General features: G+C 35.6%; 1 protein-coding gene across 1 annotated transcript in view; it reads right to left on the bottom strand.

Annotated features, from left to right (window-relative positions):
• NBEA (neurobeachin) overlaps positions 1-27,288 on the bottom strand; it is a 519,273-nt gene that overhangs the window by 224,858 nt on the left and 267,127 nt on the right. Inside the window, exons 35-37 of the mRNA XM_085320669.1 lie at positions 24,841-24,905; positions 11,225-11,333; positions 7,611-7,777 (exon numbers count right to left, since the gene is read on the bottom strand). Coding sequence (XP_085176795.1) covers positions 7,611-7,777; positions 11,225-11,333; positions 24,841-24,905 — 341 coding nt within the window. The remainder of the gene's footprint in view (positions 1-7,610; positions 7,778-11,224; positions 11,334-24,840; positions 24,906-27,288) is intronic.

Genomic DNA, 27,288 nt, shown 5'->3' with positions numbered 1-27,288 from the left:
GAACTTTTATTTCTGGAAAAAATGCTTTTTAGAAATGTAAAACTTACTGTTTTAGAATCTTATCAATGCCTTTTTTTTATTATTATTTAGTTCTTTAATTCTTATTGATTGAACAGTATATGGAGAAGATTGGGGATTCACTTCTGTATTGCATGGGCATTATTATTAGATTGGCCATGGAGAAAAAATGAGGAAAACAGAGGAAAAGTGAGTGTGAGGAAGGTGTGTCTGCTGAATGAGAAATTCTTCCTTCAAGTATTTTTTGCTGAGCTTTTGATACACCAGAGGGCTGTGCTGCCATTCAGAGGTGCCTTGACAGGCTGCAGAAGTGGGCATAGAGGAACCTCATGAAGTTCAATAAAGGCAAGTGCAAAGTCCTTAATCTAGGAAGGAATAACTCCATGTACCAGTACACACTGGAGGCTGACCTGCCAGAAAGTAGCTCTATGGAGAAGGACCTAGGAGTCCTGGCAGACTGCAGGCTGATCATGAGCCAGCAATGTGCCCTTGTGGTCAAGAAGGCCAATGGTCTCCTGGACTGCATTAGGAAGAGTGTCGAGGGAGGTGATCCTGCCCCTCTACTCAGCCCTGGTGAGGCCACATCTCGAGTACTGTGTCCAATTCTGGGCTCCCCAGTACAAGAGAGACCTGGAGCTACTGGAGAGTGTCCAGCATAGGGCTATGAAGATGACTAAGGCACTGCTGCATCTGTCCTATGAGGAAAGGGTGAGAGAGTTGGGTCTGTTTAGCCTGGAGAAGAGAATACAGAGAGGGGATCTTATCAATATACATAAATACCTTATGTGTAAAGAGGATGGGGCCAGACTCTTTCTAGTGATGCTCAGCAAGAGGATGAGAGGCAACAGGCACAAACTGAAACACAAGAAGTTCCACCTGAACACGAGGAGAAACTTCTTTACTGTGAGGGTGACTGAGCACTGGTTGCCCAGAGAGGTTGTTGAGTTTCCTTCTCTGTAGATATTCAAAACCTGTCTGGACATGATCCTGTGCAATGTGCTCTAGGTAATCCTGGCTTGAGCAGGGGTACTGGACTAGATGATCTTCAGAGGTCCCTTGCAATCTCAACCCTTTTGTGATTCTGTGATTCTATCTGTCTAAATTGGAGGCAGASAAAGAAGAGCATACATCCTAGAAACATTGTCCAATACTAGAAACTGTTAGTCCAATCTGCTGACACTTGCTGCAGAGGCCATTTCCACTGCAGCAACTAGGAGTAAAAAAGGAAGGAAGTCAGTTGGATCTTTGATGGCGTACAGGCCTCAAAGATGAGGAAACTTCAACATTGAGACTTGCTCATAATAACACCTGAGGGAACTTCTCAAGAAATTCTGAGTTGAAAAGAGTCTAAAAGAGTATTAGATGGAAATATCATGTGCACTTGCTCTATTCTTAGCCTTTCATGAACATTCACCTACAGCTGATGATAGGTTATTGGGCTAGATAAATTCCTGGTTTGAACYAGTACAACTGTTCTTATCACTAGTATACTGGAAGTCAGACTGCTGCATGTGCGTGTGCTAGTACTATTGCTAGAATTAAGATGGAGCAGCAGTCCTCAGATTGTTAAGGCTGGCCTTTCTCTTGATGTATGCATACTTTAAAATTCCCTTGTTACTATATATATTCTTATTGTAGCAGTAAGACAACTATATGTAATTTAGATTTCTGTTGTGATCAGTTGAAGACTCTACTGACTTCTAAAAGATCTGTTGTTTGTAAAGCTTGAAGAGAATGAACATGGACAGATATTTCTTCTGTGTTTGCCCTGGAATAAAAGGAAAAGCACAAATGGAGAACACAATAAACAGAAGTGAAAAAAAAAAGAGAAAAGAAGAAAAATTAACCTTCTACTGCAGAGGAAATACTGTAAAAGAAAACAAAGAAGTCTTCCTTCTTCAGTGTCCAATAAAACGTGCTGTACTTCCAGCGATGAACAGATCTTTCTCTTGAAATGAATAGCTCTTGCCTTTCCCAACATTGGAAAATACTACCAATTTCCAGAGAGAACATCTTCATCAGAGAAAATCCATAATAACAAGCACTACAGTTCAAGTCTTGCACAAATACAAAATTGAGTATGTCTCATGTAAGGAAAACTATGTACTCACACAGCCTGTCTCTGGCTATACAAGACTCCTTTCTTGGCAAGTGTCTCTATGCTACAAACAGCAACCCACACCTAATTTTCCATCCTTCAAAAATGATACTGAATTCTTCTAGCCTCTTATATCCAGCATGCTCCTCAAATGTCAGAGCTCCTTCAAAGACTCCGCCTGCCCCACAGCAGTAACTAGAGAAGGAGAAAGGAGCAGGCTACAGAATGGGTAGATGTAATACAATTGGTGCAAAGCAGCAGAAGCAACAGAAACTTGAAAGTGTGGTGAGAAAGAGAAAAAAGGGATGTGAAATAGTAAAATAATACAACAAAGTGAAAAATTTAGAGAACTAGTAACACATTTATGGCTAAACTCTGATACTGAAGGGTATGTCAATATGCTGACACAACATATCTGCTGCTCTCATCTTATCTCAAGTAGTGCAGCTAAGTAAGAACAACAGAAGGCAGGAAAAAACCCATCTTCTTAATGTTTTGTCATGATAAAATGATCTTGGAACTAAATATTTGGAACTTGTAATCAAAACAGCCAATGCACAAGCTGAAAAGAGTGCAACTTCCATACAATTAACCTGGAGAAAGACCTATTTTAAAGAGAGACTTATACTCCAGGAATTCTAGGAACACAGTAAATTCATAGCTGTTAGAGAATATGTGAAAAAACACAGAACCTAAACAGGCCTTCAACAGGCATATCGAATATATTGCTGGATCCAGTAGGCTGGATCTGGTCCCACATCTTTTCCACTATTCTAAAACTCCCTTTGTAATTTATATCTAGCAGTTAAAATGAGCCAGAAATGAATAAATAGCTAAACCAGATGAAGCTGATTTGCAGTGGGGGACAGGATAGGTTTTCYGCCTCTCTGAACTTCCTAAGACAGCAGCTAGTATAGTGAAGGAGTCAGAACGCGCCAAAAGCTGGGTGTAACGGAAACTCCTTTTTAGTAAATTCCTGTGTCCTGGTTGCTCTTGCTGTAAACTGGAAATATTCGATTCAGAAGTAGTGTCTTCCCAGAATTGCCTTATTTAACTGCCAAGACCAAAAGGCTCAGGAAAGGGGTGTTCTCCTCTTTCAACCCTTTTCTTTTCYCCTCCCCCAGCAGAACTCCAGTCTCTGCAGAAGCACATGCTGTAGTGAGAGGCATAACTAGCGGTCTGGCAAGAAACTTTTTATTTCCAGCCTGTTTCCCTAAACGAATTTGGTCTTCACCACAGAATGAGTTTGACAGCTCTGCCTTCCACCATGAATGATTAATTTGTTATGGGTGTCTAGTTTAACCAAAGATGGATTTGAACAGAAAGAGCCCTTGTATACTTGCTATTTGGTAAAGCTGCTTTAGCGTAGGTGGAACCTCCTTCATCAAATCATTGAAAGCAAGGGAAGCAAGTCTCATTTTTAAATGTCATTTTTCTCATTATAGTAATCCTCCTGAGCATATCGGAACTGATAACATGAAAATATCTGTGACAACATTTCATGTTTAGATTTAGAATGCAAACTGCAACTCAGGACTCTCTGCCCTAGATTGTCTTCAACCGTTTTGAAGTTGTGAGGCACATACAGTGTTCCTAAAGAGCACTATTTTTCAAAAGTTGTGATATCTGATTAAATCAAGCAGCTGAAATAAGATCCTCCAAATAAACATGATCAAAGCACAGGTATACATATGGTTGGCAAGAAATTTGACTTGTGTGTATAGATAGATTTTACTAAGCTTTTATTTATTTATTTATTTATTTGAAAGAAAGATACGTATGGGGAAAGAAGCAGATGGAGAGGAAGAGAAGCCCCATATGAAGCTGACAGAGAAGACTGAAGGAAGCATATGTTGGGACATGAAGACCATAACCTTGAAAAAAGCTAAGCGTGAGTGCTGGCTTAAAGAGACTTTGAACGATAAGCTATGAAATACCCTGTTTGATTCTTCCTGAGTTCAAGGAAATAGGATGTTGCATATTCACTCTGAATAAGTGGCATTGCATCAAAGAAATAACCAGCTCATCTAAATGGAAAAAACCTGCAGTATTCTAATTTTGGTTAAATGCTAAAATTAAAAAAGCAAAAAACCACTATGTTTAGGGTAAGCTATTATGAAGATACCTAAATGTGTCAAATTGCCAAAATGAGAAAATAGAATTAGTTCAGTTTAAAGGTAGAAACAGGATTTACAACAGACTAAAGCGATTTTTTAAAAAATCTATTATTCTTTGACTGAGCTATGTAGAAAAAAAAGGATCATACAATAATTTCCTTATGTTGTAGAAGAGATGCTCGTATCTTCAAGAAATGGAGCAAAACATATATGGTTTTCACTTTAATGAACAAAGAGTGAACTTTATGGCACCTACAGACTAAGCAGAGTAAAAGCTGGTTGTTGTTTTCTGAAAAAAAAACAGTACATGCAGTACAGACCAATAGTATTGTACAACAATAAAAAAACAGRGAAGGATTAAAAATTCACTGTACTGAACTCCAAACACAAGGAAAAATCTTCTCTACAGTTGAGTCAGATTTCACAGAATCAGATCTTAGCATTTTATATCAAGAGCATCTGTGTTAAAGAGCTTAAAAGTTGTTCTTTAAAAATAAACACAGATAATAAAAACATGTATATATGTACAATACAGCACAACTATCAGTAAATCAGTAGCTGTGGATTGTGTGTGTGATAGAAGCTTTTAAGAATCACACTCACTCCCCTAAATATTTCTTACCCATCTCATCCATTCTGAGCATCAGAAGGCACTGCTATTGTCAAAATTTTATCATGATGAACCGTTTATATAGTTCATCACCTGTCCATCCCAGGCCAGTTAGCAATTTCACTAATTCACAATTTCGAAGAACACTTTCAAATTCAAGAGATGGACAGGAAATCAGTAGTATGCATTCAGAATTGTAAGAAAAAAATCTTCCTGCCAGAAATCACACAGTATAGAGGCCTACATGACTGTCAAATTATTTTTTAGTAAAATAATGATTTTTGAGTATTCCAGTCAAACTCTATCTTCTAGGGCACAGAGAAGTCCCAAATTATAATGCATCAGTTTATAACAAGATTGCTAACACTAACTATTCCTCGAAAATTAAAAGTGGAGACTGAAATGTGTCTCCTGCAAGCCAAGACAACAAGAATGTAAAAGGCCTCATGACAGACAGTGCATTTGTGTGCTGGATCACACAGTTGCCATGTATACGTGGTAGGGCCTTCAGCACAAAGATATTTTCTTCTTATTTGGCTCCTGTGAATGCGAAAACCCTACTTGGAGACCTTGTTTTGTTGCCATTTCCCCACTTCAGGTTAAGCGTCACCCATAGCCAACATGCAGCTAAAAAACAACGAGGCCAATTTGACATGGAGAATGACAAAATGGGAAATATTAGTGACCAATGAAAAGCAGAGACCATCCCTTCTTTGGGCCTGACAACATTCCTGTCCTCTATAGTTGGAAGGTCCTAAATGGCAAGAGCTCATTACTGCAACCTAATCTGCACTTTAGTCCATGATCATTACYGATAGACCAAGAAGCAATGGTCTTTAAATATTAGTGACCAATGAAAAGCAGAGAAACTGACCTGCATCTTCAAAGTGTCTCCAAACATTCATGAACTTGAGCAATAACTTTACTCAAAAATTTGAAGACATTAAAGGGACTGAAAATTGCACATATTTTAATTGGGTTCAAGGCTCCAGATACATAGCTTTAAGCCTCACCAAGAAATAACATGAGTGTCCATTATGGTCTAAGGTGGTTTTGAATTATCATAATCTTCTAAAAGTAATTTTCATAATTTCTATCAGAACCTCTCTGATGTTAGACCATAGAATTTTTTTATAAAGATTGAATTTCTTTTATGCTTTCTACCACCTTAAAAAATAAATATAGCTCCATCATCAGGTAGGAAATAGTGATTTCTCTGGAAGACATAAGGATAATGAACACGAAAAATTATATTTTTTTTACTCTAAATAACTGCAAGAGCCAACTAGGCAGAATGTCAAAAAGAATGAACAATATAAATGGTATTTATTAAACTTTATTACTTATGTGCCAAGTTTACTACTCAACATCTTATCCAATAAGCCTAAGCCCTAGATATGTATTCGAACTACCCTCAAACAGAATTTTTGATAGAAATATTTATCTGCAGCAAAAGATTTTGCATCAATATATCAGTCTCGATTAGATTTTCATTGAAAAGATTTTTCAGAACTAAAAGAGAACTTTCTGCTCTGCTTGCCTGATTCAAACCATTGACTTGAATGGGAAATTTAAAAAATGATGTTTGGGAGCAGATCTTCCTTAATCTCTCTTTTTTTTAGCTGTTCCATTTAAACAAATAATCAAGTATTCATTGCTGAGTATGCAAACACAAGAAAAGGACTTGGCAGCCTCCAGTTTGGCAGACAGGGCACTCACATGGCAGACCCAGGTTCAAGACCTTGCTCTGAATGAAGGAAAGGAGCAATTTGAGCCCGAGTCTTCTACGTGAAGGTCAGATCTTTTGCCACTGGCTATTTTTGTGAATCGGAAGAGCAAGGCTCTGTTTTTAATATGATATATGAAAATGTTTAACTTCATCTCTCTGCTGAAGAGAACAAAATTTTAAGACGTTTTCAACACAGCTCCTATTGAAACCTCAGTTACCCTGTAACCACCCACGTACAGTAAGAATTATATATTTAGAATCATGTTTCTTTTACAGGAGTACCCGCAAAATTAAGCATGCACTTTGGTTTGCCTAACTGTGCACCATGCTACATTTAAGTACACATATAAGTTTTGAATTAAACATATAATTGAGTATGTGTGACTGGTATTGACTAGTGTTTTGCTGTAAGACAATTAAGATTTAGCAGTGGATCTTACCAATTTATTACTTAGTACCAATTTATGACTTAGTATCAATTTATTACTTACACAGAAAAGCTACGTAGAGAAGTGAGCATTAGACAGGGAAAGCTACGTAGAGAAGTGAGCATTAGACAGGGATTCAAGTGATCTGTTTTTGATTCTTATTCTAATACTGACTTACTCTATAGTGCTAGACAAGTCATCTTGCCTCTCCGTTCTTTATCTCAGCCCTCCTCTGTCAATATCTGTACATGGAAACTATCGCTTAAAATCTCATCTACAGCATTTAGCTCAGACAGGGCCTAATATTGGAGTCTCAAAAACTACTGGTATACAGTGAGGCTGTATTATAACTGACAAATATTCTGTTATAATTTATTTAAAACRTTATAAAATATTATGTATGCAATCTATAAAGGACTTTGATTTGTGAATCTTTAGTAAAAAGGTCTTTTCAAAAAACACGTAAGTGCGGAAATGACTAACAACAGAAAAAGAATACATTTTAGCAATACTAGCTTCTAATACTTGTTATTTCAGTTATGCAATGACTGCTTCCCTTGAACTTTGAAAACTACATTTAAAAATCATGCGTTTCATGTTTGCTTCTTACCTGTGAGAGACAGCTCCCCAGGCACCATGCTTATTTGTCAGTATGTTGAGTATCTTCTGTTTTAACTGATTCGCTGTAACATGATCTCGATGTTTAGCAGCACTGATAAGATGGTCACACATCTTTTCCTCCTCTCTTCTGTCAGCAGCATATTGAGCGCACTGTGACTAGGAATGAAAAGTACATCTATTTTATAAAATATAGGTTAGTTAGAAACTACTTTAAAATAATTATTTCCTAAAAATCTTTACATATGTCAAGAACCAACAGGCTCATTAAAATGAATTAATAATCAATTTCATAATTTTATTATTACGAATACTAAAGAGAAATTCCTTTAATTATCAAATTAAGAGGCATATTTTCAGTCTTATGTCATAACATGAAAAATGTTCACAACTTACATACAAGTTCTAAAAAACTTTAACGTTTAAAAAGTCACTCACCTCTTCCACTGAAAAAGATCTAATATTTTCATTATGTTTCTTTAAGAGATACATGCTATGGCTATTGACCTTGATGCAAATTTGTTTCTAAAATTGTCAAAACACTACAGGATATTTTAGTTTTGATAAATCTTTTTGTATAATTGGCATGATATAATTTTGCCATTTCTTTTTTCAAAACCACGTTAAGTTCAAATTAAATTTCTCCTCCTAAAGTTCAAATTAAATTTCTCCTCCTAGTAAAGATCCTTTGTAAATGTCTAAACAAGGCAAATGCAGCCACTGCAATTAAAGTAAACTGGCTACAAGTATCATTTTCTAAGATATAAATTGCAAAAGCTAGAGTATTCTCAAAATAATAGCTCATTTTAAATTTATCTTTTAAGAGGCCTACATTTTTGCACCCACAGATTATTGTGCACCATTTTAGAACATGTTTAGCCAATACTCAATGCAGTAACACTTTATGCTGAATAGACTACCATACTCCAGTACTCAGAACAGCAGCTAAAATTAAATTAACCTCATACTAGATTGGAGTTTATTCTTCATACATCTGCACACTCTATTTTTACTATGGATCACATCAGCATTTTTTAAGATTTTCATAGTGGTCCTTCTACTGTGTTAAAGCCATTATTTCCAGTAATCTATTTGGAAAAGAATGATCATTACACTCAGTCATAAGGGGTTAATTCATTTTTCAATTTATCTTCTTGTACAGGGAAGCACCAATTAGTACAATGATCTGCCTTGGTAATGAGGTTAATATTTCATCAGCTCATTGGACAGTAAAATTAAATTTTCATTTTTCTTCTTGAACAATTACAAAGGTTAATAAAATGAAAGTTAACTGTGAAGTAACCATTCTAGGAGGAACCTCCCCTGCACTCACCGCAACTGTAGTTGCAGGACAAAATTTATATGCTGGTCCCTGGCCTCCCCCCTACACAGGTACCACAGTAATTGGATGCAACCAGGGCAAAATAATTGCTTCCATAATGATTTGATTAAAGTTTAAAAGGTAAAAATAAAATAGCCACTCGCTTTTCTTGCTGAGAGCAACAATTAACATGTACTAAATCCCAGAACATATACGAATACAGCTTATTAAAACAAAGTGACAGATTTACAATTATGCAGCAGAAAACTACCAGAAAACCCTTTGTCCTTACCACTTTCAAGTAAGATGAATAATAAAATGTCCAGTTATTTACCCAAGATTATTAAAGACATTATAAAACATTCTTTCAGATTTTAAACATAACCTTAGGTAAGCATGTCTAAGTCATATTTTACACAGGCTACATTTCACAATTTTGTTCTGTCTTGCAGATTTTATCTTATTCATCTAAAAATGTAGCTGAGACTTTTCATGTGAAAAATATAAAGAAAATTTTCATATTTGAAAAATGTGTTGGTTTCTTTACCAGACAATAAGATTGACTTAAGGTTATTCCTTTAGGGAATTTAGTTAATATTCTAAATCCTATTTGCTAACAGAAGCTGGAAGTTAATTGAATATTCTCATTTTATCTAGAGTTCTGACAGATCTTATACCTAAATATATTCTTCAAAGAGCAGATAACTCAATCTTCTATTGTCATCTTAGGTTACTGCATGATGCTCTGATAAATATCAAATGTTAGTTATTGTTGTGGCAATATGAAACTTCACTCTGACACACACTTAATTGTAAATGTGATTTTATCTAAGTTCAAAATATCCAGTATATGCTTGGTAATAAAGTTGTTGCAATCCCATATGACAAGTGTCTGCTGTCTGGCCTGACAAATTGAAGTAAAGGTTATGTGTATTCAAAACGACAACAGATATCTCTCTGTCTCATATTTTTTCAGCTAGGTCAAGGAGCACAAGAACTAGTACATCAAAGTGTACGTTTGAGAGAACTGTTTCAATGAGATAAAAACCTCATCAAAACTAAGATTACTGGATCCTATTTGAAGTCACCAGGTGCTTGTTGACATTTTCTGACAGAAGAATAAATTGATATAGCTATTTATTATCATCAACACTACTAAGTCAGTCTATCTTAATCCTAATGTTAGGTCACTAGAGCTTTAAAATATTTGCAAGTGTGTGTGTGTGTGTGTGTGTGTGTGTGTGCGCGCGCACATATTTATTTATTTATTTGTATTTATATTTAAATATGTGCAAACAGAGGCAGATTTGGAAATGATAAACATTGATGTGGAAATGTTGTATAAAAATACCATAAAAATACTGTAACATGAAAATATACTTGATGAAGCCACATCAGAAATGAAATTTGAACTTTATTCCATCGCTGTTTCTTTTCTTAACAGGAGTAAAATTAATCTGAGAAAAATCATCCAAACTCATTAAATACTGAACAGAACAAACGTTTTAAAATAGCTTTTGTAAATTCGTATCATTTCCAAATAACATATTTTGAATTTCATGCTATAACCCCTACTGATGAAAAAAGCAATTAAATGTTGACTGCTTTTAGGAGTAAGAATTATGCATATTAAAGGGTTATTAGATCCAGCTGCAAAGTTACTTCTTCCAATACTTAAAGRCAATCAACATTTAAAATACAATCTCATTGTCAGTATTTAAAGATTCCTAACAAGTAGCAAAGACATATAATATCATGTTTCAATATGTTTTAGAAGTAAATGTCCTAAAGAGCTCAAAAAATCCACAATGTTCTAGCACAATTATCCTAAAAAATACTTGTTTTTTAAACAAAACATCTATATTTCTTATTTTTCAGGATGTGCCTCAAGTGTACTAACTACTTTTCTTTTTTTACTAAACTCATACTTATTGTTGATAAAATCCAGCAAAATAATTACTAATGTGATTTGCATTGCTATTTGCAACAAATCAGAAAAGCTGTTTGGGAAGCTAAAGGGTCTGCCATATCAGTTTAACTGACATTCTGATTAAGGGATTTCTTCAAGTTGTAAATGTTTTCATGAATGTTCTCAGTGAGGAGATGAGAAATTAAACCAGTTCCCTGTGTTTGACATTTACCAAAGCTTTTAAAAACTAGTTTTGAAATGCCTTCAATGTAATTTCTTTTTTTTTTAAAAAAAAATCTTTATTATTTGTAGTTACAGTCTAGGTGACAAGTGAGTGAAAACAGAAAAGTAGGACTACACCAACTCTCCAGCTTACCTCAAACTCAGCATGCTTGTGGACATCTTCAGCTCTTTGTCGGTTCAAAATAAATTCTGCTTCGTTTGCAACACGCACTATATGGTCTTTCATTGCATGACATAATAATCTAAAATAAGAAAAATCAAAATCAACCTTTATATTTGACTTTCTTCAAATAAATTATTTCAGTAAATTTCCTTAAAATGGAAAAAATGAAAATTCATGAAACTAATGTAAGGAAATTACCAAATTAGTTGATGTGAAAAACACAATTTGTCCAAAATTGTATGCATTTGTGATATCACCAAGAGAGCAGATTATATTGAAAAAAGCTTTCTATTTCTTACTGATATCGTAGTTCCAGTAGGTTTTTAATAGCAGTCTCAATATGAGACCCACATATATTCAAAATATTCAAAAATCATGAGATCACTCAAGAGATAAAATTCTATTAAATTTGCAAAATAATACAAATATATTTATATGTTTTTATATACTAGAGTGGAAGAAGTGTATCATGTTTCCAAGTTGTTATAGCATTAGAAATAGACAGAACCTTACTTAAAAGAAAAATAATTTAAGGTTGGATTGAGATTGAAGATTTCAATCAGAGACCTTAAATTAAAACTCTTGGAAAAACACATCTCCAAATATTGTGAAATGCACAATAAAATTGCAGCAAAAAGCAACACTGTTTTTAACAATACTGATGCCTTACTGAGCAAAAAGAATGGAACTAACTGCTTGCTCGTCCCTGCAGTCCACATCCAAGGTTGTGCAGTCTATGCACACCTGGTTTGCTCCCCTTATTAGCAGAGAGGAAATAATATCTTTCAGGATGCAAAGATCTGCCATTACTGGCTGCTTAGGATCAGGAAGGTCTGTTTCTTTCTGTGCCAAATTGACACACAGTCTGGGATTTTCCTTCTTGCAGCAGGAAACACACTTCATTTTGGGTATTCTTCTATTAAGAATGTGAAATTGCTAGCAAATCCCACCCTAAGGTTGGTGTCTGATGCTTAGAAGCACCAGGTCTTAGAGGAAAATGAAAACTACGCCATCCAGGCCTTTTACCCATAAGAGGGGAAAGACTTGAGCTGTTTTCTAACTTCCCCTCCTTAGCATGTTCTATCRTCTGTGAAGAAAGGAAATCACTTACCCGGAGCTAATGTTTAACATGGAAAAGTGTGGCACAGGAGGGCATAAATTTGGGGATCTCTGTTTACAGCTAAAGACAAACAAATTTGGATCAAAGTTTCACATGTTTTTAACAAGTCTTTTCAAATCTAACCCTTCACTACTGTTCTTGAAAATGAAGAATTTTTAGTAAACTTTATAGGCAGGAAGATTGAAGTCTCCTCCATTGTACTCTTCAAAATTTACTTTTATTTTTTAATCTACTCTATTGGCTTTAGTATTTCACTACTGCTAAGTGTTTAGATTTTGTTATTAAGAGGCAAGCCCAGAACTGCATTCAGATATGGATTAACATTTATGACTTTAACAAGCTTCTCTGAAATGGGAAAACTTTAGAAGTGAGTGTCTAATACCTGTAATAAAATTTTACATCTCAAGTCTTCTTGAAATTTTCCATATTTTTTTTAATGATCAGGAATCAAATAGGATTTCAAAATGAAGCACACATATTTCAAGTGTCTACTAGCTGGATATCTCTTCCCAAATAAATAAGTTAGTAAATAAATGGAGCATAGGGCAAATTCAGTGTCTCTAAGTCAGCTTTTGTCTAGGCAGTCTTCCCAGCTCAGGATGGCTTTAGGTGAAATAAATAGGTTTCTTTACATACTCTTCACTACCAAAAATTTGGTGAGAAAAGATCCAGACCAACTTGGATTCATTGGGTTTACTAGCTGGGACTCTTGTGCATAGCTTTTACACCCCAATGAAAACATCTAAGTTGCATTTGTCTATGAGCTGGTTCACAAACAGGCCAAGAAAAACATACACTCTCTTCATCTTAATTGTCCTTATTTGTAATATGAAGTGTTCTTCACATTCTCAGAGTGTCAATTTATGCATTAAAACATCTACACAGCACTTAGATGGATTGCTAGAGAATATTAATTTCCACACGTCATAAATCAATTGCTTGCCAATAGTCAGGGAGAAAATAATAATAAAAAAAAAAGATCTGACAACACCAGTCTCTGGCTGCTTTACAGCAAATGAGAACTTTTATAGACATGCAGCAGATGATTCAAATCAGATGGCTGAAACTGCTGGCAACCCCAGCTGTCTCTCCCACCTCTCTGATGGACCTTTCTGTTTCAGATGCTGAGAAGCCCGATCAATTCTTAAAACAACTTTTTGGAGTTGCTGTAGCTTTCAGACAGCACATTCAGCAAACTGAGACAGATTTTTAGGTAACCTTGAAATGCTGCTAGTGTTCAGAGACCACAGTTCCAAAGTAAAGGAAATGAAAAATATTAGGGGACAGGCCAGGGAGCATGCCTGGGCACCTATGCCTGCGTCATGACTGTTCACAGCACTCAAATCATTAGTTTTCTCCTTGCTCACTTTTCAGACTGCTCTAACTCTCATCCTGAAAATGTCTGGGCATGGTTCTAGAGACAGTTCACTGCAGGCACACGGATGAAACCTACTCAACTCAACCAACCTCTCTCCAAGAACACATGTTGCCATACCTCAGCAAACACAGAACATACCATTCTAATAGGTAGAACGAAGCGCTCGTGTTATTCTAAGAACCCTGAACTAAACAGACAAAATACTAATGATATCTTAGGGTGAAAGAGGTGCTGTATAGGTTCCAGGGAAGACTTGGACTAAGTGCTATGCAGGATGGATGCAGATGCTCTGCTCTAGCAGGGGTGACCCTAAGTTATATGAACATAGGCCAGTTCAGGCTATTCAGTATTATTAAAACAGCTGTTCTCTTCCAAAATTTCTGACAAAAATCTCATCTATGGAACATCTCAGTATTATTTTAACTATGTCTAACCAGTTGTTTCATGTACTCTCATATATTCATCCATGACTGTACATTTTTCAAGAAAAAGACAAAAAATTGTTTGTATGGTGGTTAACACATTGGGATTGTGGCAAAAGTGAGGCCACTATTTATTAATCCCATATAAGCATTAAATAATATTATAACAATGGATGCTCATAAGGGATTTATTATGATTCAGTTATGTACAAACACCTGTGAGAGGACTTCAAAAACAGGCAAATTATGTTTTTGCTTCTAGAAGGCTATTAAGAATTATACTAGTCTTAAAATCCATTGCCAGAAAGATAAATTTTAAAACAAGAGAAAGTTTATTTAAAATCTAAGCCCATCATTTACAAATTTTGCCTGCATCTAAATTAAGTCTTGGATGTTTTGATTWGTAAGTACAAGGATGTGGGGCAGAAAAAAGAAACATAACACATTAAAGCAGTTAAATGTGTCCTCTTAGCTTTGCAAGGTCAGCAAAGTGAATTCTTTTCAGAGGTTTTTGCCTACATACCAGATACTAGAGTATTTGTTCAAGGAAAATTGTTATCATTTCAAATTTAGAAATTCTGCTTAAGAATCTAATTCTTTGTTACTGATTTTTGCATCTAACAGGAAGTCATCCATTAGTCTCAAAATACATTTCTTCTAAGCAAAAGATAGCTAACTTGCTATCACTATTACTATTGTATATGGATTAAATCATATCCAGCTAACTCTGACTGAATCTCAAAATCATACAGACACAGCATAATTCAGCATGTTGTCCTAACTGGGTTATGAGAGAGAAAATGTACAGTAAGGTTATCATCATTTGAATACATTCCTATTTATCTAAATCTTCACCTCTTGCAATACATTGCAAGATTAAAAAGAAAAAAGAAAGAAAAAACAGAAACTACAAAACCTCAGAATTTCTGACCTTAGAGTAAGTGCTTACAACTGTCCTGTGGATTCTCTCAGGAAAAATAATGAAAATGATTCAGAAAGGATCACAAATCAGGAAAAAATCTCACATTCAGTAATATTAAAGGCTGACAACACATCAAAAGATGTGCTGCAAATGCACTGCAAATAAGAGACAGAAAGAAAGACTTCTAGGTCAGCACTTCACTCTTTCACTACAACACATAGCTACATCATATGAAACCATTCTTAGTTTATGAAAAGTATGAGATTTAGCACATGAAATAGATCTTCAATTTATAAAAATGTGATGGAGATTCTAGCCTCCAGCACAGTTTTGGAAGGTTATTCCAAAGCCTCTGACGGTTAAAAACCTTCTTTAACTTTCCAATTCAAAAGTATCTTTCAGTAGTGTTTACTGCTTCATTTTTATGCCAATGGCGTCCTTAGGCTTACATAATTCTTGTTCTTTCTGACGACCTTCTAATATTCCATCTCAACCTCCATCTTATCAGGCAAAATAAACCAGATCTCTTTAACTATCCTTATAACAGCATTCTAGACAAGCTCGCATCAGTATTTGCATCTTCTGCTTCTTATCTCAATGGAAATGCCTTTTCTGATGCAATTCTAGAATAGCAATTTTCTTTTGCACAGTCCTATATTCTATGATTTTCTACACAACAATATGCCAACAATGGATGAGTTTTTTACAACCTCAGGCATTTCCAAATGATGAACCAATAGTTTCTAGTATAAGTTCTCAAGAACATGAACTCTGTGTTTCATGCTGTTAAGTTATATAACCTTTACATAACACATTATACTGTATAATATTTACACCAATCCGGGTCTGAAACCCATCCAATTTATGTTGGTTGGTATTCCGATCAACTGCCCAACTACGAGTCTCATCCACAGGTTTTTCAGAACACTCCCCTTTGAGGAAAAGTCCGATTTTCTGCATCTTTCCTAAATCATTATCCTATATTGGAGTGAACCAGTCCAAATAAGAAGGTGTTTGCATAAATGTATATACACTTGTTAAACAGGGGGAAGATCTGAAATTTGAGAAGAATACCATTTTTACTGTCCTTTGGAAATAACATGTACAGTCATTAGTGAGAACTTCTTATCACTGAAACTGAGCATTTTTTGTAACTAAAACATACCCACTCTTCTCACTCACCTTTGTAAAACCTCATCCTGCCTTAGCAAACATTGCCTTCAAAAGTGACAGTGACAAATCTGGCTGTCTGGTCATTCTTATTAATCTTTACACAGGTTGTATTCTAGCAGGGCTAGAGAGTTGTCTGAGAAGTGTCACCGCTTGCTTGCTCTAATTTTTATACTGTTCTCTAGTCATTTGTTAYTGACCAAATGAGACCAACACACTGGTCTAGAAAAAAACTTTTGGTTTGACCATATGTGACAATTCCTGTAGCTGCACCACTGAAACTCCTGCCAGAATTGGAAGCCGGGTGTGCTGCTATGACCTTCCCCAGCTAGGCTGATCTCAATCAGGAACTGATGATCAGAAAAAAAACTCTTACCTGCAATTCTTAAAATATAAAGTAAAGATGAAACACTTATTTGGTAACTTATGATTTCTCTCTGTAAGACACTTGATTTCTATTAGATGTCCAGAGATGTGTACTTTACAGTTAAAGCTTCCTTAAGAAATGGGCTTGACATGTTTTTAGTCCTAATCAAAGGACTTTCAGTAAGGAATTCACCAACAGAGCACTCTGAGATCACTCAGGTGTTCAAATCCTGCTATATTTCTATGGGGAAATGAGTTTTTTATACAGGTAGGTGTGAATTTTCCAGCTGAACGTATGGAAAATGGAAATAAAAAACTAGAATCAAGAGATAATGCTCTGAAATAAGCATGACAAGGCTGAAGTATCTACAGAGTAAGTGTACAGAGTAGCTTCTCCCTCACCTAAAAATCCAAGAATTTCATATGTAGGAGTGAGAGCAGACTGGGTGAGAGTATGTCTCAGGACCTGCTGATTCATAAAGATGACTTATTTGCAAATGTTATTTAGGAGTAAGTAAGGAGTTATTTTAAGTCTGTGTGACTTGCTTTCCTGAATGCTGTCCTTGATAGGGTTACTTTAAAAGTCTAGGGTGCTTACCGTTTAAGGGAAATTGTAAAAAAGCATGTGTAAGCAATCAGAAGCCTGTGTATGTATACGGGTTTTAAAAACAAGTTAGACGGTGAAGTTCCAGATTCTGAAAAATAATTCAGGTAAGGAGCCAGAGCCCATGGCAAATTTGTTTTTGAATCTTGAAAATAGTGATAAGACTATTCCCAGACTAGCTTGGAAACATGTAAAAAAGCATAAAACACATTATATTTAGATGTGGGTTAGGATTGGTTGTGACAAGCAGTGTTATTTGTCTTCCTATCAAAACTTAAGGATTAAAGTCATATTTCACTATAACTAGTCTTATCTGACTTCACTGTCTTGCAGTCAGTTCTTCCTAGTAACAATTGCACACACAGAGAAGAGGGCTCTTAGCTATTGTATTACTAGATAAAATAATTGTTCTTTCACTCRAAATAATCTAAAAAAGCAGACCATTCCCAAGCAGCAACTTTCAAAACAGATTACAAAATGAACATTTGTTATAATTTAGCTAAGGTCTTGCTTCCTCCACTCATTCCTGAAGTTCTGCCAATTCACATGTCCAGGGAAACAGATGTTTCTTGGTCTTACTTTCATCAGATGCCCACAGCTAAGTTTTTTCCAAGAAKTAGCCTGGAAATTTGCCACTTTTTCACCAAACATAGCTGCTTTTATAATTATTAATGGCATTCATAAGAAATGAAACCTGTTGTGGCATTTGGTATCCATAATAGGATGCATAGACTGGCACGACCTGTAGAGCTTCAAGCTCTACACGATGAGGTGCTGCTATAAATGCTTTAAAAAATATTCCCATAAACTTTGGAAGATAGTGTCTAGCCTAAGATTTCTGGCAAAAGGGCAGTGATGAAGAATTTACAAGGGAAAATTTTGAAAGCACAGCATGCAAAGACCAACTACTGGAGTACAACATGAAAATACTGGCAAGACAAACTTTATGGAAGGTAACTGCAAAAGCTTCAGAAATGCTACAGAAGCTATAACAGACTCAGTGAAACTCAGAGTTGACTACAAAGAATCTATTCTATTCCTAATAAAGATTTCCTATTTTGCTTAAGAATTTTCTAAATCCAGAGAAAACTGTCTTTTTGAAATAGTGCTTACCCAGTAAACATCCAAGATCATCAGTTACAATATCCACTGGCCTGTTTCTCAGATTCAGCCTCAGCTTTGAGATATGACCTGACCAGACAAGGCTAGAAGGTGAGAGGATGCTTGAAAGCCTGTAACAGATCTAAGAATTGGGCTGTACTAGCTACTATCTACAGGTAGGTAGATTGTTATAACAATGCACGCTTTGTCCAAAACAGACTGACTCTTAGTCTGGAGGCAAAGACACTTGAAGTAAAGAACAAGAGATTAGAAAAAAGCATACTTAATAAGGACCTTAAGTTCATGCTTCAGGTGGAGCAGAAATTCAGTGCCCAGTTTGACAAAAATATTTATGACATGTATCCTATGTTGATGGAAGATGACATTTGGGGTGGTTTTCTATAAAATGACCCATTCACAGCTGATAAAAGATTCTTCCAATCACACATTATACTTGGTGAACATGACAATACAACAGAATTTGGCTACATCTGGCAAAGAGAGAATGATCAAACACTTTTGTTTTATATGTTGCATCTCAGTGCTATTGCTTACGAAACACTATTTTCTGTCAGGATTTGCATGTATTGGATTTTGCATGCCAGACMGGCATGCCTGGTACATTCTGGTAGCCCATATCTACATAATAACCATGATGTCTCAAGACCACATATGTTGCATTTCCTGATGGTTCAGGTGAGCTCCACAATCTGACCTCAACGTTCCTGTGATCAAGACCACTGCCAAGACAGGARCCAGGAACAGCATCCTTTCTCCATGTATGCTTGGATCCGAGAGCCAAACAAATTCACCAAGTGGTGTCTAGGGATCCAACTGCATGTGCACATGTCATAAATCCAACATGGCAAACAGCACCATGGATATATCTTCCAACAAAGAGATTCAGCATTTAAATACTTCAGAAAGAGAATAATGACTATGAGATCATTTACCACAAACAAAACATAGCAGAACCTCTTGCCAAACTGTAACAGAGGATTTGAAAAAGAAAATTTCTTGCAGTTAACCAACAGTCCTAGTTGAGGACTTAATCAGGAATTCATCCACATTTAAACAAAAACAAATTTTCAGTCTGTTTAAACATTTTGTCACTCTTTCCAGGAAATTAATGAACACTCTCAACACAACACAGTTTAAAAAATGAAGGCCCTTGTGAATATTAAGTCTATTTGGAGGTCCTCATAGCTGCATATATGAAAGTATGTACTTTCATGGCTAAAGGCACAAATCAGTCTTAGATATAGAGATAGAATTCCCAAAACAAAGCCTGCAATTTGAGATTTGAAATGAAATATGATCCGTACTTCCTCAAATTTAGATTGTGATCAGCCTACTCCTGCTATTCAAAACTAGGAAATTCTGCAATAATTAAACAGAACTTTTTTAAATGAAGTGACAAAGTCATCTCTTTTCATAGGTTAGTGTGGTGAAAGCATAAATAGGGAATGAAATGGAAGTGAATCCAATTATGAAAGATAATATCTGTAACATCTGTTTCTTAAGACTGGTAAACCATCACTGTGTTCCATTTGTCATAGTCTTCCAGGTACAGTATGACCCATTAACCTGACCATCTGAGCCAAATCATCTAGCCAGCTTTCTAATCTAGTTGTCTACCCATACAGACTGTAGTGTTCTAACTTTGATACATGGATGTTGTGGTAGATAGTGTGGAAGCCTTGTTAATGTCAATGATATCCACTGTTCTCCTTTGTCTAAAAATCTAGTGATTTTGTCATGGAAGGCAATTAGGTTGGTTAGGCAGTAAATCCATGCTGACTGTTCTCAGTGTCTGTCTTCTTCGCACGGCCAGAAATGTGTTCCAAAAGGACTTGCTCCATGATTTTCCAAGGGATGAGTAGTGAGGCTGGCTTTTTTGGACTTTTTTTGAAGAAGAGTGACATTCCCCTTTCTGCAGATATCAGTGGCCTTCCCCAATCTCTATGACCCTTCAGAGATGACAGAGAGCAGTCTGACAAGGATAGCAGCCTTGCAAGAACTTTCAGTACCATCAGATGCATCCCACCAGGAACCATGGATTAGTATGGGTTAAGTTCTCTCGCATTAGCTCTGACTCAGTCCTCATCCACTGCTAGTAGTTCTTCTCTTTGGACACTTGCACTAATCACAGAGGCTTGAGAGATCTTGTAGGTGAAAACTGGGGTAAAGAAGTCWTTGAGTACATCAGCCTATCTGTCACCCCATTCAGCAGCAGACATACGTTTTTCCTAATTCGGCCTTTTGTTATTAATGAAGTGGTAGAAGCTCTTCTTGTTGCCCTCAATGGCTCTTGCAAGTCTCAGTTCCAGTTGAGCCTTGTCCTTCCTGACATTATCCCTAAAAATCCAGGCAATGTTTCTAAATTTTTTCTTACTAGCCTGTTCCTGCTTCCATCTCCTGTATACTTTCTTTTAGCCATGGAGCTCCATCATAAGTTCCCTGCTTAGTCAAACCAGTCTCCTGATGCATCTGTCTTTTCCCTAAGTAGTGGGATGATCCATTCTTGTGCTTGGAGGATACTGTCTAAAAGGTCTGCCAGCTTTTCTGAGTTCTTTTAGCCTTCAAAGCTGACTCTCATGGGGATTTCATCTACCAATCTCCTCAATAACCTAAAATCATTTTGCCTAAATTCTGTGCTCTCCCTCCTCACCTCCACCATGAAATGGTGGAGATCTTAAACTCCACTATTTCATGGTCACTATAGCCAAGGCTGACATTAATTAACACATCATAAAACAACTCTTCTTTGTTAGTGAGTAGCAGATCCAGCTATGTCTCATCTTTGGTCCATCCTGTATCAAAAGTTATCCCAAACACTCTCCAGAAATCATCGTGACTGCAAGCATCCCGTCTTCTTGCACTTCCAGCAAATGTTAGGAAGGCTGAAGTCACCCACAAGAACTAGGGTTTCTGATATAGAGACCTCCTCAATTTTTTTAAAGGAGGCTTCTTTTTTTCCCTCACCCTGATTGGGTGTTCTGTAACAAACTCCCACCATTTTGTCACCCTTACTGTCCTCTCCTCTCATCCAGACCCACAGACTATCTGCCAGACTGTCAGAAGTCCCATTGAAGAGCTTCACAGATCTAAGCTGCTCCTTTACACAAACAGCAGGAGCTTTTTTCTCACTTCCCCTGTCTTTTTCTGAAGAACTTGTACCTGTTCATTACAGCACTCAGTCATGCAGGCTATCCCACCACATTGTATTTCTTTCAATGATGTTGTAGTTCAGTTATCACACACGGAGCTCTAGTTCCTCCTAGTTGTTTCTCAGGCTACACGCATTTATGTACATGTTCATCTGAGGTATGTGTTCCTGTTTTCTCTCTCTTGTTCTCCTTACCCTGAACCCTTTGCTTTTGACCTTACCCATCACTACCTCACTTAACTGCAGGTTGCAGTCTCCCTCCCAAATCATTCCTAAAGAGCTCTTTTGATGTTCCCCTTTACAGCCAACACTGTAGATACATCTAACTCTTAAGAAGCCTGCTCCCATGTACACCAGAACATAAATCTGAAATCCTAATTAAACTGCTGTCAATAGAGCTCTTGACATATGTGACACCCTCAATAACAGATATTCATAGTGTAAGACTAATTAAAAAGAAGCATGAAGTTCAAGATCATGAGCAGACTGTCTCTGTAAACCCTTCAGGTTTATTATTGACAATGTTATTCTCCACTCCCAAATTAAATATCTTTGCACATATTTTCCTTTAAAATATTAATTTAAATCTACAGCCAGAGGCTCTTATTACACTAAAATTTGTTATAATAGAGTTTTTTCACAAAACTTAGCAATCATATAATGTATATTCGTGTTGTAAATCATTTTTTTCACAACTCTCTTATACAATCAATTAGTTTCTTTATTTCATAGATGAGAAAACTTGATGCAGAGGTAATTTTTTAAACTCACAGGCAGTTAAGAACAAACTCATGATTAAATTTAGGTATTCCAGCTCTCTTCCTTCTCCAAAATCCTATTTTTGGAAGATTCTATCAGAGCATTTGTGCTCTCAATTTTACAATTATGTGTCATTCAGACCTCCCTAGCAAAACCTTATCTAAAATGTGTAAAAAAAAAGAAACAAACACAATAAATCGACTGATTTAAAATGAAAACATAACTTATTAAAGTGTCAGCAATTAAAGTGACAGGAACAAAGACAATATGTGTTTTTAAATACAACTAAACTGAAATATTTTGTTTCAGAACATTTCTAATAGAGTTAATGATCAGAAAAGCAATCAAATGTTTTAATGCAGAAACACAAAATTAACATGTTCAGAAAATCTCCTAATAATGTCCATATATTAAACAGGTAGATGTGTAACTGAAAACAGTAAAAATTATGATACTCTACATAATATCTAATCCCTTCCCCCCAAACCCAATGAAAAAGCTTGCTTAAAACTGTTGATTTATTACCTATGTCTCTCAAAATCTTATCCAGAAAATCCTTCAGAATATTCTTAATCTTCATTTTGCTTTTAATAATTTAAAATTCAATCATTATTGCACAGCGATTATATGCAATTTTACATCCCATTAACCCTGCTTTGTTTTAATTATACAGATCCTTTGTTAGATTCCTTTAAATGATCCAGTTTATAATTTCAGGTTATCCTAGGGAGCACTTTAATTCAGCTGCACATTCATCAACTGTTTATGTCCTGTTAATTGTTGACAACTGCACAATTGCGTTCTCTAGCTATGATTGATGAATTGCATTCACAAATTTAGCTATTAAGTAGAATAAATATTTATAACAATTTCCACTTAAAGGATTGTTATCTTTATCCTCAAAAGGATAAATTAAAAATGGATGGGCCGATTGTAAAGAAGAGCAAAGATTCTAGTAATGTGCACACACTTATTCTAAGACATGTTTATGACAAAAGTATATGGAGGAACATGTGCCTAAGGACAGTTTGATTAGGCATTCATTTGACTGGATTTAAGCAGCAGAAGCAGCAGCAGTAAACTGTTAACCTTTTGAAAAGTTATTGCTACAGGGAGTAGAGAGTCTACTGATGTCTTAACACTTGGGCTAAAAAAATGCAGATATGGGATTTGTTCAGAATAAGCATTTTCTCAACAATGGGAATGCAACAGTATCTAATCTTACTATCCAATGCTACTGCAAGCGACAGCTGTTTACGAGACTTTTCCACTTWAAAAAAAAAAAAAGTTGAGCAAATAAAAAGGGTCAGAATAGGTTTCCATATTACCATCCAAGAACATGAGCTTACTAAGATTACTCAGTCTATTATTGTGCAATATTTACTGTATAATAATGTGAAGATGACCTACTTAGATGAGCCCTATTATTTTGTAAACTCATATGCTACTTTGTAGCAAGAAGAATTTCCAATTAAAAGGGCTACACTTCCAACTAGTATTTTGCAATGTAACCTCAATGCTTGCAATGAATCTAAGGGAATTCAAAAATCTGATATGAAGATACACCTCCTATTTTCCAGATAGCAGTGTTCCTATACTCCTATTCTCTGATATTTTCCAGTCTTCTTTTCAAATGAATGGATTCACCACTGAAATAACAGCTAGACAAAAATAAATAAATAAATAAATAAATAAAAATAAAAAAAAAATCCTACTGTATAAAAGAGACCATTTCAATAATAGAAGATTCAGTATTTCAGTGCTGGTAATGACATACTATCAGTAAAAGAAACAAATCACACACAAAATGACAAAATCTCTTCAATGACCACATTACTATGAATATTTTTATTCAACTGCACGTATCAAAAAAATCTAGATTTAAATTGATCTAATTCCCTGGCCAACAAAAGTGACACACATGACACAAGTGGCTGCATTTGTCTTTGGCATTCCACTACCAGCAAGGCCAAAGAGTACCCCATTATTGCCCAGCTGTCTGGCTGAAAGTACTGACAAACATTGCACAGAGTAGAAGATGTAAACAGGCACGGCGTTAAAATTACCTGAGGATTCATAATAAAGCATCTTACCAACTTGCAAAAGCAAGGCAGCTCTTATAAGCGTGATGTTCTGTGTGTTACACAGGACTTAAATTGGACCAGAAATTCTAGATAAAATAATTCCTTATGAACTGATAGTATAATGAAAGGCATCTGTACAATGAATACTGTGCTCCTAAAACAGATGGAGCAGCAGATGGATTTACAGATTGGGCTCCCTAGACTGTCTGGGTGAAAAAACCTTGCTGCTCTGTAAGATGGTAGTTCAACTCTAAAATAAACCCAGACCCATACACAGCTTATGGGGGTTTATTTTCTTTTGTCAATAAACAAAAATTCAAGAATGTATACATTTCCAAGTTAAATATTGTTACACAAAGTATCTAAACAATAAACCTCTTAATTAAAATGGCCTTTTCATAATCTTTTGGAACAGATGGTGAGAAAGTATTATCACCCAATGGAATAAAATGCAAAATGACTACTTGTTCAAAAGCTTTAAAATTAATTACCTTCCTTCATTGATGAGCTCAATAAATGCAAGTCCTGCATTCTTCTGAATAGAATTTTGCCATTCCTAAGAAGATAAAACATAACATGATCAAAACCCAAGGATTTTAAACAATGTTTCTGAAACTGATCTGGACGACTGCCTTAGGAGCATGAATGGAGCTTGAACTTCTTAATTTAACATTCCTTCTTTCAAGGGAGAATGAGCTGATCATTTAAAAACTATTATTCATTCTGATTTTCAAATTAATTTTAGGTGGTCATGTTTTCTATACCTCCCTTCAAGCAATTTTTATTCTCCTTGTCTGGAGGAAGAAAGAAACTTCTTTCTCCAGTTTGTACAGTTGCTTAATGAGTATATGAGGTGCAAGAAAGTATGGTGGTATCAGTTTCTTTATCTTCTTTACTTTACTCCACTGTTACATTGCTTGCATTTAAATATATAAGTAGGCAATAATCTGTGTACATCCATCCATTCTTGAGTTCAYTCTTCATTATTTCCCATTTTGAGTGAAAACAATAATAGTAGCAAATAACAAACTGAGATTTTTAAGTTCTTTTAATATTAATATGGATTTCCAAGGTCAACTTTTGAAATTGCTTTAGACCATTTAATAGATATTAAATGATAACAGCTTTTTATATCATGCATCACTGGGTTAAAGAGAAAATTCTCAATCTGTAATGAACAGCTTTTTGCCATAAAACCTACCACYTCTATCCCACAAATAGATAGAAAAAGGTGAGGACATCTCTCTAGCAAGTAAAGCGAACTTTCTTTTGGAATAATTCCTTACATTTTTTTTTTCAGTGTAATAAGCACTTCCTCTTAATTACTTGGAAGAAATCAAGGTACATTAACTAGATTACAGTTCAGAAAGAAATTTCCTAGTCTAAGACTTCAGGCCATAAGCAAAAATGGGTAGAGAGAACAGTTATAGAACTATTCTGTTTTACAGTTCCTTTTTTCCAGGCCTAAAAATTCAGGCAGAAATTCCCAACGCTTGTTTCCTGATTTGAGTAGTAAAATTGCATTGCACTGCATTAGGAAATTTTCTCAATAATACTTGTGAAAACTACTAACTAACCACCAAGGTTCTTCTTGCTGATCCCATAGAAATTTGGAGATTTGGCCAAGTCACATGTCTTTGAAAAAAATAACCATATTCTTGGACTCATGATAGGATTTGTAAGAGGTAAACTGCTAAAATAGCTAAATAATGATCATACTCTTAACCCATTTCTCAGCACAAATCTTGATTAGGGAAGACAGAGTATCAGCACTCATGCCACTAGCCTGTGGACTAGAAAATCTTTATATCAGATCCACTGTTAAGTGGTGTTGATTTTGTTCTTTTCCAAACCCAGTAACTGAAGTGAGCCTAATTGGAAGCAATTAAGTCCCTTTGGTATAGTACAAAGTCACTCTGATAGACTAAGAAGGAAAGAATTCAATTGCCTAAACATAGCCGTGTAGTACCATTTTAAATATGTTCAGTCATCCTATCTACTTGTGTCTGGAGGAGATCAAGGGATTCCTGCAAGTCTTTTATCAAATCTGTCTGCTTCATGCAAATGTCTCAGACACTTCAGCATATCTAAAATGGCTAACTGGATTTTAGGTGACATATCTCAGCCTCAAATGACATCAGATGAGGAAGCAAATGAATTTCTCCCTGTGTCTCCACAGGTGGAAAATCTCATCAATTTAGCCAAATTAGTTCTTCATTATAAAGGTGTGTGAAACTCCACCTGTCTGCTATCTATGAAAAATTAGTGGAAAAAAAAATGCAGAACCACAAAGAAGCCAGGACTCCTCATTCACACAAGAACTCACTGTATATTCCACCTCTCCAGTGTTGATCCACAGATAAGATAATACTTATTACTATTAGAATTTCTTGCAGTTTTACAATTTTTGACAGAATTTAATAGAATAGACTCACAACCCTGATATGCTAACTAAACCTATGAAAAGACACTTGGTTTTCTTTTTTCCTGTTTGTTTCTAGAAGAGCTAAATGCTATAATGTTTTAAAAAGAGAAATTATTAGAGGGATTGGAAATGCTATAATTAAAGTTGCCTTTACAATCCAAATTCAGATCACTGCATGAATTTTAAGAACTGGGTTAAGACTTGCAGCTATGCGCTGAAAGAATGTGAAAAACTTTGATTATATTATCTTAGTTTCCACAAAAGGTCTGTCTAGCCCTCAAGATGCAAAAACCTCAAAGATATTCACTGAAAGTAATGGATGCAGTGATGGGTGCTTGAAAATTTGTAGAATCCTAGCATGGACATTTAGTTATTAGCAGCTAACTGCTTGAATAACTACACTACATCCCAGGTGATTTTTGTGTATTATGCRTCTTCTGAGCCTTAAAACAAAAGCTGGGAGACTCTGCTGTGCATCAAAACTGCTCATACCAATTATATGCAGAAGTAATGG

The sequence above is a fragment of the Rhea americana genome, unplaced genomic scaffold (genome assembly GCF_003343005.1).
Source record: "Rhea americana isolate MKP2758 unplaced genomic scaffold, rheAme1 scaffold_65, whole genome shotgun sequence".
In the NCBI taxonomy this organism is placed as follows: Eukaryota; Metazoa; Chordata; class Aves; order Rheiformes; family Rheidae; genus Rhea; species Rhea americana.
This window is presented reverse-complemented; position numbering and strand designations above follow the sequence as displayed.